The sequence below is a fragment of the Osmerus eperlanus genome, chromosome 7 (assembly GCF_963692335.1).
Source record: "Osmerus eperlanus chromosome 7, fOsmEpe2.1, whole genome shotgun sequence".
Lineage (NCBI taxonomy): Eukaryota > Metazoa > Chordata > Actinopteri > Osmeriformes > Osmeridae > Osmerus > Osmerus eperlanus.
Window position 1 is genome coordinate 4,087,693 of NC_085024.1, and position 17,955 is coordinate 4,105,647.

At 47.2% G+C, this 17,955-nt stretch overlaps 1 protein-coding gene across 1 annotated transcript in view; it reads right to left on the reverse strand.

Annotated features, from left to right (window-relative positions):
* ptprub (protein tyrosine phosphatase receptor type Ub) overlaps positions 1–17,955 on the reverse strand; it is a 130,287-nt gene that overhangs the window by 31,994 nt on the left and 80,338 nt on the right. Inside the window, 5 exon segments of the mRNA XM_062466154.1 lie at positions 2,093–2,156; positions 2,158–2,216; positions 2,219–2,267; positions 6,280–6,395; positions 14,303–14,384. Coding sequence (XP_062322138.1) covers positions 2,093–2,156; positions 2,158–2,216; positions 2,219–2,267; positions 6,280–6,395; positions 14,303–14,384 — 370 coding nt within the window.

Sequence of the window (17,955 nt, forward strand, 5' to 3'; positions counted from 1 at the left end):
AGCCCATCAGGACCAGCGCCAGGCTGAAGGTCACAGCACCGACCACAGCGGACGCTACGTCTGTAAACAATCACACAGAGACTGGCTGGGCTGTTTGTACTCACCTCACGTCACTTGAAGAAAAAGACGTTCTGCCTCACCAGAGTTGAGCTTTCGAAAGCTGTACAGTACAGGCTCGCAGATCCTCTCTTTGAATAGTTTGATCTAGCTGGTTAATGTACACCTACACGCCATTACTACTTCAAGGCCTTTCCAATAGCACACGACTGTAGAGATGTTGAGATCCATACAGAACACGACCACAGAACTAGGAAAACAACTGCTGCCAAAAACAACGTGTTCTTCTACGACACAAAGTAGGCCCTCTTAGGCTTCACATGTGTTGTGCAGGCCTGCATCCCAAATGGATAGCGGCGCGATCTGACATGAGTTGATCCAGCTAATTAAAAGGCTGATTAGCATCTGGTTAACAGGAGCCAGAGAGGGAACGCGCAGTGAAAGACTTCAGCTCACTTCCAGGGAAGGCAGAAAGAAGCATCTAGCATGTGAGAGAGCTAGCGACGTTGCAGCCTCACCGCTAGGCAACAAAAAAACAGCCGGAAACCAGCATGCGCTCTGGGTACAGTCATGAAGACAACATTCATACACTGTAAATATCCTCTCTGGGTGCTGGGAGAGTTTAAAATTCAGGTTCTGGGTATGTCTGAGCATATTAAGTGGGATTTCATGGCCTTCTATCAGTGGAATGGTTGAGGAGCAGGTTTGCTGGCAGTGGCGGCGTGGGTTTAGTGACACTACTGGCAAGAGGCTTCTCTGTCGTACATCCACCGGCTGTATCACTACACTCAACCTAATCCATGCTGCCACATCGATCCATGGGATTACCTCGGTGCTCCTTCACAAACTTTCTGTTCTCCCCCGCCCCCTCTCTCCTCCCACTCTCTCCCCCTGCACCTCCTCCTCTCCCTCTCTCCTCCCACTCTCTCCCCCTGCACCTCCTCCTCTCCCTCTCTCCTCCCACTCTCTCCTCCCACTCTCTCCCCCTGCACCTCCTCCTCTCCCTCTCTCCTCCCACTCTCTCCCCCTGCACCTCCTCCTCTCCCTCTCTCCTCCACTCTCTCCCCCTGCACCCCTTCCCCCTCTACCGTTCTCCTCCCTCCCTCCCTCCCTTTCTCTCGCTCTGTCTCTCTCCCATCTTCTTTTAAAACTATTTGGAAGTAGTAATGGTACAGAGAGAGAGGAGGAGTAGAATGGGATTTCTCCCCGTCCTGATTTCCCTCTCTCATCTCGCCGTGACACAGAGACCTCGGTCCCCTGGCGGGGGACATCAAACCCCGTGTCATCACGGGGCCTATCACCGAGCAGGCTGCCCCAGGACCGGGACTGAGTAATGGCATCTGTAGAGTGCGATACCCTGGACCTTCACTCTGAGCGAAGCCCGCGTACCACAACAGAGCCGCTCTGAAAACACTGCCCAGAAGAGCAGCCTGCTACATTACCTCACGCGGATCGTTTTCAGTGTTGAGGTTTGTCACAGGGACGTTTGTGTACTGCATAGTATGCTATAGATGTTTCAGAGTTATGACCTAGGGGAGTTTTCCTGTACTATAAAACCATTGTGGTTAGTTAAGGGCTGTGTGCTGTTTTTGGTGTGATAGTTGATGTGCTTACATACATTGCAATCAAGTCCCCTTGATAAATCACTTTCGAGTCAGCGATTACATCCAGTAGGGAGATGCTCTGAATGATCTGTAGAAGCTTTCAGCAGAGCACAAACTAACCAGACAGAAAGAGAGAGAGACAACAGAGAGAGGAGAGAGAGAGTTAAACAGAGAGAGAGAGAGAGAGAGAGAGAGAGAGAGAGAGAGAGAGAGAGAGAGAGAGAGAGAGTTAAACAGATAAAGAGAGAGAGGAAGAAGAAAGAGAGAACGTGCCAGAGAGACAGAACAGACAAACAGATAAATAGATTTTCCGCTTCATTGATTGCTGAATCGATAGCTCGATCGATGAAAATTGACAGAGAGAACGACAGGCAGAGAAACAGAGAGACAGAGATAGACCGACAGACAGACGGCATGCAGTCGCTGGTCACCTTTGACGATGAGCTCAGCGAAGCTGGAGACCCCGGAGCCTCTGGAGGACTGGGTGACACAGCGGGTAGAGGTCCTGGTCGGACCGCTGCACGTGCTCCAGCTGGAAGGCCGCCACGAAGCGCGGTGACTCAGGTGTTTGACCGACGCCGTCGACGTCACGTCTCCGTTGTGGCGCTGGAGAGCGGGGGGGGGGGGGGGAGGGGGGGGAGACAGTCTTAGACACGTGGATAAATACGTGCACACACACACACACTTAGCGTGAGCACACACACATGTGTAAATATGTACACATATACACACAAACACACATGGACATACACACATAAATACACTCCATGAACACACACGCATTTCTATAAATACACACACATACACATAAATACACACACATATACATACACGCGCAAATAAAAGACAAAAATCACAATAGACTGTGTGTTCATGGCGCAGTCTGTCAAAACAACACGGCTAATCTCATGGTGGAGTCAAACCACTCTGCTAACAATACGACAACTTAATATGTTTAAATGATTGCCAACTCAGTTTGCATTCCCTTGAGTGATTAAAAGAGATGATTGTCCAGCAGCATGCAATTAAATTAAGAAGGCAGGACATCTCTCCGATTTAATCACGTAAAATGACAATCATACAAACAAATGAAATCTTGTCGAGATAATAATGGTTATGGTAGCAATATATGGTGTAAGTGTCATTGGGTAATGAAGGCCAATGCAGAGCAGGCCTCACTGGAGTCCACCACTAAGTAGCTGGGTGGGTAATAACACGTTTCTGAAGAAGGCTAACACACCTACACACTAAAAGGTTAGTTATGTGTATCTATACTAAGGCCTGCTGTGTTCCTCCCAGCCAAGGAGGGCATACAACTAGTAGGGAGGTAAAGGGAACAGTGTAGAAGAAGGGAAACCAAATTCAAGAACTCACAACACCACTGCGCTTTTCTGTGGAATGTATCAAGGGGATAGAGAACAAAGAGAACGGCATTCGGGAACGCAGTCGACAGGCACATTCCGAACCGGGGTAAACAGATAACATTTTGCCGCCATTTGAAAACCATCTTGCGCCAGTCCAGTGTTTGGGCAAATTTCTCTCAATGTTTGAAATAGCAGAGCTGTCTTTTGACACTTTCCGGCGAGAAACACTTCCTGGATCCTGCTCGTCTGTGTGGAGAGGTGGCAGCTAGTGCCGCGCTCACTCTCCCCTCTCTCCCCGGGGGGTTTGGAGGTTTATCTCCCCCTCCCTGTTTGGAAGGCGCTGGATGTGTTTGTGCTAAACCACGGGCCATAGAAACCTCAATCCCGGCCTTTCCAAACCAACGCACTGCCGCTCGGCCGCTGATTAAGGTGAAGTGGGTGACCATTCTGGTGGAGACACAAAACAAACCAACCCTCAATCATCCACTCCGGTGGTCGCACTCCGTCTTGAATCTTTTCCTTTTTCTCCGCCCCTTTCTGTCTCTCCACTTCTCTCTCCCCCTCTCTCTCTCTCTCTCTCGCTCCCCCTCTCTCTTTCTCCCCCCCCCCCTCTCTCTCTCTCTCTCTCTCTCTCTCTCTCTCGCTCGCTCCCCCTCTCGCTCTCTCTCTCCCCCCTTCTCTCTCTCTCTCTTACTCTCGCTCCCCCTTTCTCTCTTTCTCTCTCTCTCCCCCTCTCTCTCCCCTTCTCTCTCCCCCTCTCTCTCTCTCTCTCTCTCTCTCTCTCTCTCGCTCCCCCTCTCGCTCTCTCTCTCCCCCCTTCTCTCTCTCTCTCTTACTCTCGCTCCCCCTTTCTCTCTCTCTCTCTCTCTCTCTCTCTCTCTCTCTCTCGCTCCCCCTCTCGCTCTCTCTCTCCCCCCTTCTCTCTCTCTCTCTTACTCTCGCTCCCCCTTTCTCTCTTTCTCTCTCTCTCTCCCCCTCTCTCTCTCTCTTGCGTATTGAAAATATCACCCCCCCCCCAAAAAAAGGCTTGGGAAATCAGCCTAATCAAATAAGCGAGACGGGGCTGGATGTCACGTAAACATTCTGGCTGCAGCTCATTACGGGGGAATTGAGTGTGCGATCGGCGGGAAGCCGGCGCGCCGAGGCTGATCTGCAGCTGGCGAGGCGAGCGGAGCCGTGGCAAAGGGAACAGCAGACACACCTGGGAGGCACGCAGCCTCGGGACGGACACTCTGACAGACGGGCCTGCATCTGTGAGAGGCAGAGAGCCAGTGGGGCAGAGAGGCAGGGAGGCAGAGAGGTTGAGGCAAAACGAGGGTAGAAGCAGAGAAGCAGAGAGGTAGAGTGGCAGGGAGACAGAGAGGTAGAGAGGCAGGGAAGGCAGAGAGGCAGACAGCTAGAGGCCGAGAGGCCCAGAGGCAGAGAGGCGGTGAGGCTAAAAAGCAAAGGTAGAGAGGCAGAGGTAGAGGCAGGGAGGCGCAGAGGCAAAACGGGGGAGAAGCAGAGAGGTAGAGAGGCAGGGAGACAGAGAGGTAGAAAGATAGAGGCAGAAATGTAGAGACACCGTGGAGTGGCACTGCAGGAAAGAGACTCGGGGAGGCCGAGGTAGAGAGGCAGGGAGAGAGAGATGTGGAGCACTGCAGGAAAAGAGAATCAGGGAGGCAGAGGGCAGCTCCAGAGAAGAGGCCTTAAGGGTGTTTGTTACTGCAGATGTGTGTGTGGGCCTGACAGCCTGCTGCTAGCAGGCTGTCCTCGCAGCGCCTCGCCTCGCAGTCATCCGTCCTTGCAGCGCTGTGAATAAACTCTTCATGCTCCCTTTAACGCCAGCACATGGGAGCAATCAGGGGTGGACAGGCCACGCCTCCGCAGTCGTCCACCTGCCGTCTCCGAGTTGGACGCGCTCGAGATGGCCTCTTATCCTGGCCGCAGTACTGTAATTAACACGCAGCGTACAGAAGGAGGTGAACGCCGGGGCAGGACGCGAACGCGTGGCAGCTTGGTAATTGTAGTTCTTGCGGACACGGCTGCGCCGCTCACCGCGACCCGTGGTTCACCAGAGTTGAATCGGGGCCAGACAACATTTCTTTGTCCAGTTTTGCTCAGAAGGGAGAGTTCTAATGGCTTTGTAGAACAGAGGCTTTTCTTTTGCTGAGAACAACAGGAAGGGACAACGGTCGGCAGGGGAAAAGAGTTTGACTGTACGTGACAGTGCCAAACATTTCATCAACACTCCCGTGGATGAGGGGGGAGCGGATTCATATTTATTTAAGTGAATAAGTCTGATGCAGCTGGTGTGACCTTGAAAGGCATGTATGCGCTCACAGCAAAGACCAGTATGAAGGAAATGTTAAAAGCAGAGCTTTCAATTTGAATAAAGGCAGTAAGATGTGAGGAACTGGGAGCACTTTGAGCTCATGAGCTAAACTAACTAGGATGAAGATAAAGGAACTAGGATGAAGGCACAGCATTCAAACTGTCTATCACCCAGCACAGCATTCAAACTGTTTATCACCCAGCACAGCATTCAAACTGTTTATCACCCAGCACAGCATTCAAACTGTTTATCACCCAGCACAGCATTCAAACTGTTTATCACCCAGCACAGCATTCAAACTGTTTATCACCCAGAACAGCATTCAAACTGTCTATCACCCAGCACAGCATTCAAACTGTCTATCACCCCGCACAGCATTCAAACTGTTTATCACCCAGCACAGCATTCAAACTGTTTATCACCCAGCACAGCATTCAAACTGTCTATCACCCAGCACAGCATTCAAACTGTCTATCACCCAGCACAGCATTCAAACTGTCTATACCTCAGCACAGCATTCAAAATGTCCAGCACCCAGAACAGCATTCAAGTGTAAATGCAAGTATATTCTCAGACCTGAAACTATTCCTGCTAATACTGTCAATTCAGTGCATTGGATTCTTATCACAAACTGCAATGAAACCAATGTATCAACCCCATTAGTGCAATTCTTCAGGCAAAACAAACGCTCCCTCTAAATACTCGAATGTAACGGACCTGCGCAACTTGCCCAGGTGGGATGCGTATTAAAACAGAGCAGGGGCATCGGTTTGTTTTCAAATGTGGTTGGGATTTTCTTTTTTTTACTCATTGAGCATGTGGCCGCTAAATAAAATGTTAATACAAGTGGATAGGACGTGTCCCACCCATGTATAGTGAGACTTACACCCCTGAACGAGACAGGCTCCCAGAGCCCCCCCCCCCCCCCCGCTCTACTGACCTCCAGTAGGAAAGTCTCGGCCTCGGACGCCCGCCCGGACGCCACGCACTGGAAGGTGGCATTCTGACCCGCGTTGACCTCCTCGTCCCCCAGCCGCGAGAAATGGGGCGCCTTATCTGGAGAGAGAGGGAGAGAGAGAGAGAGAGAGAGAGAGAGAGAGAGAGAGAGAGAGAGAGAGAGAGAGAGAGAGAGAGAGAGAGAGAGAGAGAGAGAGGGGGGGGGGGAGGGGGAGAAGAGAGGAGGGGAGGGGAGAAGAGAGAGAAAGGGAGAGACGGAGAGAGGGGCGAGAAGAAAGAGAGGGAGAGGGGGGGGGGGAGAAGAGAGAGAAGAGATGAAAAGCCTGTGGGTGCCTCTCTTTCAGGACCCACACCATCCAACTGCCTTGTGGGAGCTGTATCAAAGCTGTATCAGAGTCATGGTGATCTGGCACTAACAACAACAACAGTCACATCTGAGATCTCATGCAGTCCTCTGCAGCTGAACGCTCTCATGTCAAACTCTGTCAAAACAACTCTAAGATCCAGATCCAACACTAAGATCCCAACTATTCTTCCTTGAGAACGAGTAAAACTAAACATACCTGTGTGACTTCACAGCAGTCGGTAAATTCAAATAGGGGTAACACTTTATAATAAGTCAACGCTTTTTGGCATTTACAAAGTGTTAACTAATAGTTAGTTAATCCTTTATAAAACATTTTGAAACATTAACAATACATTATTAAATAGTTAATAAGCTTATTATTAAATGCTATGTTAATCATTAATAAACACTGTTAAACATTATGGATTTGATTCATAATACAATTCATAAGGTGTTTGATAACTGCATTACCATACTTTATAGACAGCTTGTTAATATAGTTGCAAACCAGTAGTTTATAATCTGTTAATGGTACATGAGCTGGTATAGAAAGCATTAGCAAATGGTGAACAAACCATTTACATTACCTTTACAAAGCATGAGTAAATAACTAACAACATATTTACTTATGTCTTTAATTAATGTATGCCAAGTCGAATACATGATGTACACTAATACTTAGCAGATGTCTTAACAACTATTTTATAAACACTTACTAATGATGCAACTTGTGATTAGTAATGCAAGTTATAAAGCATTTACTAACTGTTAGTTAAGGCTTTTGTGTTATTTATTAAGGTGTTCTTGTCCATTCTCAAACCTCACATTCACAAAGGTATCATAACAACTATTTTATAAACACTTACTAATGATGCAACTTGTGATTAGTAATGCAAGTTATAAAGCATTTACTAACTGTTAGTTAAGGCTTTTGCGTGACCTAATCTAAAGTGTGAACTATCTATGCCTTATTAAACATTTATAAGTTAGTTATTAAGGTATTCTTGTCCATTCTCGAACCTCACATTCAAAGGCTGAACATAGGTTTCTCAAAAGGAAACAGACACAACACAATATGATACACAAAATTACTATTTTATTGAAGTAATGACAGGCATGTGTCTTACTAACTACAGTTAGCTCTACTAGCCGAGAGTGACAGCGGTCGATACGTTATAACCTCAGTTTGATATTTCCCGGCATGACCGAACGGTCGAGGTTAGTAAGTTGTTTATTATATGGCATTTTTAGCTCTTTTCATTTAAAACATGTCGTTTTGTTCAGCTCTACTCAAGTCTTCACACGGTGTGTTTCAGGTGTTAGCACCTACAGTACCTAGCAACCAATCTGAAATCTGAGCAACCAAACCTAGCAATCTGCCTATAGCACTTGTCGTTTATATCTCTGTGTTCACGCTTTTCTGCTCTTTTAGAAAGTTAAGAATTTCCTCGTCGCTGTTGATGTCTTCATTGTCATCTGGATAGTAAAACTCCTCGATCTCGCTCATTTTGAAGATGACATCAGCGGAGGGCAATAAGAATACGTAGCGTTATCAGACCGCAGGTCAATACGCGCATAGAATATAAAGACTTAACCCATTAAAGGAGTAGCGTCGCACATGTGTGATTCTGAACATTCCAACCTACTATTTTCCGATAGACAAAAACTATGTGACAAACGCTATAGTATGGCTTCAAAATGTACAATTAGGAGGCTAACAAGTAACACTAGCAGGTAGTAGCATTGCTACGAGTATTATGCTAGGTTGCTAGGTAACAGAAGCTAACTAAAGCTAGCTAGCTTCCGTTTTGGAAAAATAACTCACTCTGGTGGAAGCGTCGGAAATATTTAGAACTCACGCATCTAAAGGTTAATACGCGGCTGGCATGACTACCCATTAGCCAATCAGAACGCTCGTACTGTTGTTGCAATTGAACCAATATGATGTTCTTATTGGTTCAGAAGACGTTCTCAAAAGAGTTGTTGATATGTTGCCTTGGAGATGTAGTGACGTCACCAGTACAAATGCAGCTGATTGCTCTGACAAGATGGCGTCTGCTCCAGATTCGCAGTGTTTGATTTGGGATCTTCCCACATATTGTTGTAGCGTTAGTATATAAGAAACCAAATGTTTACTCTTCGACAGGTCAGCAAACGCTTTGTCGCCTCAATTTGTTAAAACGATTTGTTTGTTTGTAACCCTCGACCTACGGTCTCGGTTAACAAACGTTTTAACAAATCTCTGCTTTCAAAGGCGTTTGCAGACCTGTCGAGGAGTAGCTAGCTAAACATTTGCAGTTTATTACAGCCATTTTTTGAAAATAAAATACAGCTTTGGGTAACCAACTTTTATACCAATTCTACTATATTGCTTCTTAATGGAAATAAAATACAATTTTATCACCCAGGTAAATAAATTAACAGCTATTTCTTCTAAAAAAAACAAAAACACAACATCTATAGGCCTATAGTCTTTCTATAAATGCTTAATAAGGCATAAATAGTTCACACTTTAGATTAGGTCACGCAAAAGCCTTAACTAACAGTTAGTAAATGCTTTATAACTTGCATTACTAATCAGAAGTTGCATCATTAGTAAGTCTTGTTAATCTTGTTAAGATATCTTGTTAAGATATCTGCAAAGCATAGTGTACATCCTGTATTCGACTTGGCATACATTAATTAAAGACATAAGTAAATATGTTGTTAGTTATTTACTCATGCTTTATAAAGGTAATGTAAATGGTTTGTTCACCATTTGCTAATGCTTTCTATACCAGCTCATGTACCATTAACCTTTTAAACTACTGGTTTGCAACTATATTAACAAGCTGTCTATAAAGTATGATAATGCAGTTATCAAACACCTTATGAATTGTATTATGAATAAAATACATAATTTTTAACAGTGTTTATTAATGATCAACATAGTGTTTAATAATAAGCTTATTAACTATTTAATAATGTATTGTTAATGTTTCAAAATGTTTTATAAAGGATTAACTAACTATTAGTTAACACTTTGTAAATGCCAAAAAGCGTTGACTTATTATAAAGTGTTACCCAAATAGGCTTTAGTCATCCTTTCACCATAAACAGTACAGTGTAGAGACACAGTGTCGTGAAATATCATGCCTCACAGCCCTACGATGCTGCATACTTTAATTAAAACAGATGAGTAAGAAGGCTTGGGATAGGTGTCAGGGCTCTAGAGTGACAATGCGACCAAAATGTGTACGGGTGCGACTAAATTTTTTCCTAGGTCGCACCGGTGCACCTAACCTCCTCGCATCCGCTGTCTCTCCACAAACGAAGCGTTTGTTATCCTAAGACGGAACTGACACTCATGGTTGGATCATATCGTGGTCTAAACCAATCAGAGACAGAGATGGGGCGGGTCTTTGCCTCTGATTGGCTGTGGTCCAGATATTCCTGTAGCTCCGTGCTGTGTGATTGAAATTACGACCTGAGCACCAGAGTCAGTTTAGCAGACCTGGGCATTGTATGGCCCGCGGGCCATAACCGGCCACAGGCTGTCTCAATCCGGCCAGCGTGAGGTAAATCAAAAATTTAAAATAAATAAATGTGTTGAGCGGTAGTAAATATGTAGTCCCGAAAGACTACAGTGATCAAGCGATTTACATATGTGCGCTTGCGCAACCTCACCGACAGGAGAGTTAGCTGTTGGTTAGCCCTCGAAAATGAAAAACTTTGCCACTGATTAACTTTTAACAAGACATGGACTTCTAAGTATCTGTTTACTGAGGTCAAAGTGAAAGCTGTGAAGAAAAAAAAACTAACGCGGACATAATAAGAACTTGACTGATTCAGTGGGCGCGGGCTGATGGTTTGCTAGTTGAACTGCAGACCCTGATCATTACCTGTCAGCTGTCCTTCGCATATCCACCTCAGACATTCAGACAGATTTCGATGCACTTGTTCAAGCCCACTGGATTTCTCTCACAGAACAAAATGAACTGAAAAAACGTATTGCTTTTTGTATAAAGTTGATCAATTCCGCATCTTTAACATACTGCAAAACAACTGTTCAGTGTTTGTGAAGATTAACTGGTTACAAATAAAATGAAACACTGTTGTTGTCGTTTATACTGTTTATTACTTCTATAATCTTTCCTATTTGACCTACACCAAAATCTAAAATATTTATATACATATTTACAGAATATCCTTATTCTTCTGATAACCAGTAGCAGCTAATCAAAATATATACTTTACTGCTTTTTACAATGGGAGAAAATGAATAGTGAGCAAATTGATGAGGCCCTCCAACACATTTCAGGTTTCTCATGTGGCCCCTTGTAAAAATGAATTGCGGACCCCTGAGTTACGAAGCTGGGCCATGGAGCTAACCCATGGAGCTAGGATTTTGATGCTAGGGAGAGTGTGGCAAGATGATTTAGCCAAGGCCATAGGGCAAGAAGGCCAAATTACAGGCGTTGGCCATCTGAAGGGCATGCGACAGCAAGGTGGGACCCGCTATAAGACTTTGAGCCATGAAATGTTAGGTCTCAGTTCAGGGAAGCACTTTTAAACTGTAGCACTTTCTATTTTGAAATGTTTTATTTTGCTTAAAATGTTTTAGTTGGTAGCTCAGTGAAGCACTTAAAATTATTTTTTTTTATATATACAGTATGATTGTGCTTCAAATAAAAAATATATTTACCTACACCTTATTCTTGTTTAAGATCATTTACATAATATATATGAATGTATATGGAGCGTGATAAAAAGGTGACCTTGAAATTGTGGCGACGCAAGGAAAAATTTGGGTGCACCTAAATTTTGTGCTGGTGCACCTAAATAAAAAAGTTAGGCGCACCAGTACAACCAAGGCAACCAGTTAGTCTGGAGCCCTGGGTGTGTGTACTGTAAACGACCGAAAAGAAAAAAATAAGTCAGTAAACAACTTCCCAGCATGCAGTGCATTGCCGGCAGTCAGTTACAGCGATGAAGTGCGTCGCAGGTCCCTCTCATGTGATGAACGACAGAGCTCTCTCCCGGACAGGAACCGCTAAGACCCCTGCCGGGCCTAACTACCGGGTTAGAGCCGCCCCACACGCCTCTGGCGCTGCGACGCCGGCGATGACATGCCCTCCTGTCACTCAGGGTGACTGGCAGACGGAGATACTGGATGGCAGCAGCCAGCGGAAATGTGGAATCGAGGGGTTGAACGAGGAGCAGAGGGTCCCAGCCCGCTTGTGTTACAGAGTTGGTGTTGGTGAGGTACTGTTCTACAGAGCGTTGGTGAGGTACTGTTTATACAGTTGGTGAGGTACTGTTCTACAGTTGGTGAGGTACTGTTCTACAGAGCGTTGGTGAGGTACTTTTTATACAGTTGGTGAGGTACTGTTCTACAGTTGGTGAGGTACTGTTCTACAGAGCGTTGGTGAGGTACTGTTCTACAGAGCGTTGGTGAGGTACTGTTCTACAGTTGGTGAGGTACTGTTCTACAGAGCGTTGGTGAGGTACTGTTCTACAGTTGGTGAGGTACTGTTCTACAGTTGGTGAGGTACTGTTCTACAGAGCGTTGGTGAGGTACTGTTTATACAGTTGGTGAGGTACTGTTCTACAGTTGGTTAGGTACTGTTCTACAGAGCGTTGGTGAGGTACTGTTTATACAGTTGGTGAGGTACTGTTCTACAGTTGGTGAGCTACTGTTCTACAGAGCGTTGGTGAGCTACAGTTCTACAGAGTGTTGGTGTGGTGAGCTACTGTTCTACAGAGCGTTGGTGAGCTACAGTTCTACAGAGCGTTGGTGAGCTACAGTTCTACAGAGCGTTGGTGAGCTACAGTTCTACAGAGCGTTGGTGTGCTACAGTTCTACAGAGCGTTGGTGAGCTACAGTTCTACAGAGCGTTGGTGTGCTACAGTTCTACAGAGCGTTGGTGAGCTACAGTTCTACAGAGCGTTGGTGAGCTACAGTTCTACAGAGCGTTGGTGAGCTACAGTTCTACAGAGCGTTGGTGAGCTACAGTTCTACAGAGCGTTGGTGAGCTACAGTTCTACAGAGAGATGTTTGTCATTTGGCGGGGGGGTGAGGTGACATGTCTGCTGGTGTTGATGGTGTAAACGGCACCCCTCTCTCTCTCTGTCAGTCCACAGGTGGTCTGAGGCTGACTCCCCGCCCTGAGGTGAATGTATTATTCATGTGAAACTAGAAGCTAGCATAAAAAAACATTGAACGAGAAAAAGAAAAAGAAAAGAAGAAACAATGGTTAAAACAGAGTCTGTTGTATAATGTGCGACTGTGTGTAAAAGGGTCACATTCCATCCTCGGGCCTCGTTAGCGTTGTAAATATTTCATTTGACTGCAACACTGGTTTCAGAGTGGAAGGCTGGGACTTGGGAGAGTACATGGGAAATGTCAACGACGCTCAGTTTCACCTGAATCCACAAGGATGATTTGCTTGCTTTTCATTTTTTCTCTGTATCACGTTTGTTTGATTTTCCCCTACTCCTCGTCCCCCCGCCCCCCACCCCCCACCCCTCCTCTGCTTGTGCCAAGTGGTGCGGTCTGGCCTTGTGCCACCCCATACAGTGTGCCCAGGTCCTGATGAGAGTCTTAATTATTTAATGGCCGCAGTGGGCGGGGAGGGGGGGGGGGGGAGGAGGGGGAGTGGGGAGGGGGAGTGGGAGGGGTGTAGCTAAGATGCCATCTGCTCCGTTAGGGAGAGGCAGACAGGGAACCACTGGGTGGTACAGGCAGGGGGAACGGCTCCCCCCTTCCTCCTCAATCACCCCCCCCTCCCTTACTGAACCCCCCCCCCCCCTTTACTGAACCCCCCCCCCCTCCCTTACTGAACCCCCCCCTTTACTGAACCCCCCCCCCTCCCCTCATCCAGGTGTTAAGCTGCTAACGGTGTTAGCTGTGGTGTAATGGCTCGGTCTGGCCTGCTAGGCCAGCTTCCGCAGCTCCTGCCGGCTTCCACAGCGACACAGAGACCATTAACAGCTCCGCCTCCACAGGGGGTCCCCACCCGGGGCCCTAACCCACAGGCTCCACGTGGTGGAAGGCTTGATTAAAAGCCTTTACTCTCCGCGCTCTGACCGCGATGAAGGAAATCACTCTAATGGATACCATGGCAACTGTGGCAGGATACCTCTGGGTTGGAGAGTTGGGCGCGTGGCCGAGGTGTTGAGGTGCAGAGTACAGGGCAGGGAGTGCGGAGAACATCTCGCAGAGATCTCTGAGTAGGGCGCACGGCTTCCTGGAGGAGTCGTGACTGACTTTAACCTGATGTCAATTGGACACTCGTTACGAAGCGGCGAGCTAAAGCCACGAGATGAGGCCCTGCGGGTGGGCAGAGGGCAGGGGGAACTTGAACAAAATGGTGCCGAGATCAAATGAGCCGAACAAATATACTGTAGGACAATCAGACATCCTTGCTTGAAAAGGTCAAGTAGCCGTTAGTCCACTTTTTCTCACTCTCTCTTTCTTTCTTTTTCTCTCTCTCTCTTCCTCACTCTATATATACACGTATATAAATATATATGTATATATATACACGTATATCTTCCACTTTCTCTGTCTCTCTCTATCTCTCTCTCTCACCACCTTTCTCTCTCTCCCCCTTTCTCTTTTTTCTTTTACTGCCTCCACCCTTCCTTTTCTTTCCTTTGTTTGGGAAGTGGTACTTACAGCAGGGGTAATTCAGCAACATGATGTCATCGATGGCGATGTAGCCTCGCCGTTCCCTGGAAACGGTTGCCTCAATCAGGACCTTGCAAGGAAAAAACAGAAACCAATCAAAAATGCATCTGCATTTCAATGAACGCCAGTCGAACCTTTCAGTTGCATTAAATCATAATTAATTAAACTGTATTTTACCCCCATTACAGCGGCATGAGCATCAATTTAAACAACATATGAAACAACAGCATAGACTGTACTGAGAAAGAGAGAGAGAGAGAGAGAGAGAGAGAGAGAGAGAGACGAGGGGCCGAGGTAGTCCATAGATGGATCTGTCTGTTCGGTGCCCCTGAGGCTTGGAGGAGAAGTGGCTTCTTCCCTTCCGAAAAGGTGCATTGTGTTCTGACTCATGAACCCTGATCCGGCATTCAGGTCGTAAACAGCTCCAAGGCCTTAACAGCCCGAAAATTCAGCCGGCAGAGAGTGGTGTTCCTCTGGGGACAGACCACAAGCGGGCAGCAGAGAAACAGCAAGCTGGACGCCGCCTGTGGAGCTGAAAGCCAATCAATACGCCATCAGCAGCCAGGTAATAGTGAGGCGGCTACTGGGGACTGCCAGGGCCAGGACTGTGCTCCCAGAAATCAGGACGGCCTGTCCTACACAACATGATCCAAGTGTATGTCTGGGTTATTGCTCCTCATGAGCTGACGACCGAAGGTTTACTACAAGATTCCCATCACTAGGACGTTAGGCAGGCATGTCTAAAGTGGCTTGAAACCTCACCGTTGTGTGTAACTTGCGTGCGTGTAAAGTATTCGAATGATTCCAGATGCGCGACCAGCTTATCCTCTTGCTGGGAAACATTAAGGTCAAAACTCAAGTCAAGATTATCTTGTTTGCTACGGATAAAAGATTGCGTTACGGAAAGATACAGCCTTCATGCCATGTAGCCGTTTTGGTTTTTGGTGGACAGCTATGATACCGAGATTATGTCCCGGGCGGCACTCTGCTGTGGTTTCAAACCGAAACAACACCTCACCTTCTCAACACCTCATCAAGACCTCTGCCCCAGAGAGCTGCTGTGGTTAGTCGGGAGATAGAGCTGGTGGGGTTTCCCTGGGGCTTTGACCGAGAGAGAGCTTCTATTACACCAACAACTAGCGTGACAACGGCTCCGATCACACTCCGACCCCTGGGTCAGCCACGGAGCCAGGTTTGGTGGGGCCAGCAGAGATTGGGGTCAACTGAAACCCAGACCCCTGAGAGCCAGGCCGAGTGAGGGGGCCGGGGAGAGGGGAGAAGAGGAGGGAGTGGGCGATGCAGAGAGTGGACGATTGATAGAGGTGGATGGGTGGAGTGGCGGGGAGGTGAAGAGGAGGAGAGATGGAGACAAGGGAAGGAGGAGAGAAGGAGGGGGAGAAGGGGAGGAGAGAAGGAGAGGAGGGGAGAAGGGGAGAAGGAGAGGAGGGGGAGAGGTGGAGAGTAGGAGAGGTGGAGAGAAGTGAAGGAGGAGAGAAGGAGAGGAGGCGATAAGGAGGGGTGGAGAGAAGGGGAGGAGGGGAGAAGGAAAGATGGAGACAAGGGAAGGAGGAGAGAAGGAGGGGAGAAGGGGAGGAGGGGGGAGGTGGAGAGTAGGAGAGGTGGAGAGAAGGGGAGAAGGGGAGAAGGGGGGGAGGAGAGAAGGAGAGGAGGGGAGAAGGGGAGGTGGAGAGTAGGAGAGGTTGAAAGGTGGAGAAGGGGCCAGGTCTTTCAGCCGGGGTTGATTGAGTTGGACCCTGTTCTGGCTTTCTCTGTGGGTCTGGCTTTGGGAAGCCCACCACACGTAATCTACTGCTGGAGGCCTTGGTGCTGCTACCTTCTGTTCCTGCGCGCCCCTGAAACCTGAGCTGGCACACGCTGCTGTGGTTCATACAGGGGGATTACATTAACATTCGCTGTTTTTCATCATTTCTCATTTTCTTTTTTCCAGACGGTTGGCTCTCTTAAAGTGTGTGTGTGTGCGCGCGTGGGTTTTGTGTGTGTGCGTGCGTGCGTGTGTGGCGTGTGTTTATGCGTGTGTGTGCCATGTCTGCGTGCCGTGTCTTTGTGTGTGTCGACATGGTCTGATGGCATGGTAAGTCACTTTGTGGCTTTTGTACTCGTTCTCAGAGAAAGGTGATCAGCAGGAGAGTGAGCAGATAAAAGCCGTTTTAGAGAAGATGTTCCAATAAACCTCACAGACTGATCACACTTTACGGAAGACAACAGATAAATACCTGGGGAGTTAAATTGAAGGTGCCATTAGTCTGTGCCAGGCTAAAGCACTCAATGAAAGATTGATCGCCGGCTAATCTTTAATTGTCTCAGCCATTAGGACCGCAGGTAATAAAGAGGGAGACATTCAAAGCATTTGTTTCAATAAACAACCTTTCTGGGTTTAACTTAAGGCCACTTTCCCAATGAAACTTTCCCTAAGCATAGGGTTTAGTCTAATCAGTGATCACTTAACTTTTAAGATGAAAAAACTAATATGCTCGGGACTGGAAAAATTACAAGTCTGGCATTTGGTGATTTACGAGCGAAATAAAATGCACATTACGAGAACGTATTAAATAACGCTATAACACCGGACTTTCGAGGCGGCTGTAATACATACAAATCAAGAGACAATTTATTTGGCGGTATAAAACTCCAGCCTCCACGTTCCCTTTTGTGGTCCAGAGAAGCCATTTAGGAGCCAAGGCCTTGCACTCAACATTAAACCCCCGCCAGCGATGAGAAGAGGCTTCTTAAATACTAGCAGACGAAAGGTCACACAGCCAGGCGTAAATCTGCCCAGCAGGACGACGCAGGAAGAGATCAGAGGGTTCGGACGGGGGAGACACTGGGGCTCCCAGTGTCTCCTGGCTCAGATGACGCTCAGAAAACGAAGAATATCCTCTCATGTGTCTGTCCGCGGTACGTGGCGGAGGAGGGAATGGAGCAACGATAAGAAAAATGAAACAAAAACTATTGTGGATTTCAAGGTTTGCTTGTTTGATATCCTCAACCTCATTTCCTCATCCTTGTGCGCCTCATCTACTTATTAGAGAGCGGCGAGTCTAGCAGATTGATAGAAAGGGAGGACAGGGAGACAGGTGATTTGTTAGGCAGGTGTGAGTAAATGGAGGAGCTGATGAAAGGTAGAGGAAGGCAGAAAAAAGCGGGGGCGTTAGGGAGTCTTACATAAACCCTCCATCTCCTTCCGATACGAACCATGCCGTCAGCCCTTCACAATAACACTGGGCGGTGAGGGATGAGAGCTTGGAGTGTTCCCTTCCGAGAAGCAAAAGAAAAGAGGAATGAATGAGAAGGAGAAAACATAGAAGATGGTGGGAGGGGGGAGGGGGGCGTCACCAGACGCATCAGACGCACCGCGAGGAGCAAAAGACGAGAGAGGAAAAACTGTGCGAATGACACACCGGGAGAGAAAAGAGGAGCGACTGAAAGAGCAGATCACCCAGTCCTGACTGGCAGACTAGGAGGAGCAGATAACATCTTTAATATTTGATGACAAGGGTTCCAGCTTTCTCAGACACCTCTCCCAATAAGAGAGAGAAATATAGGGCTGAGCACATCGAGTCTGGGGAGATCTCAAATCAAATATTTCTGACTCAAGGTGATCTCTTCTCGGTTCTCCTCAG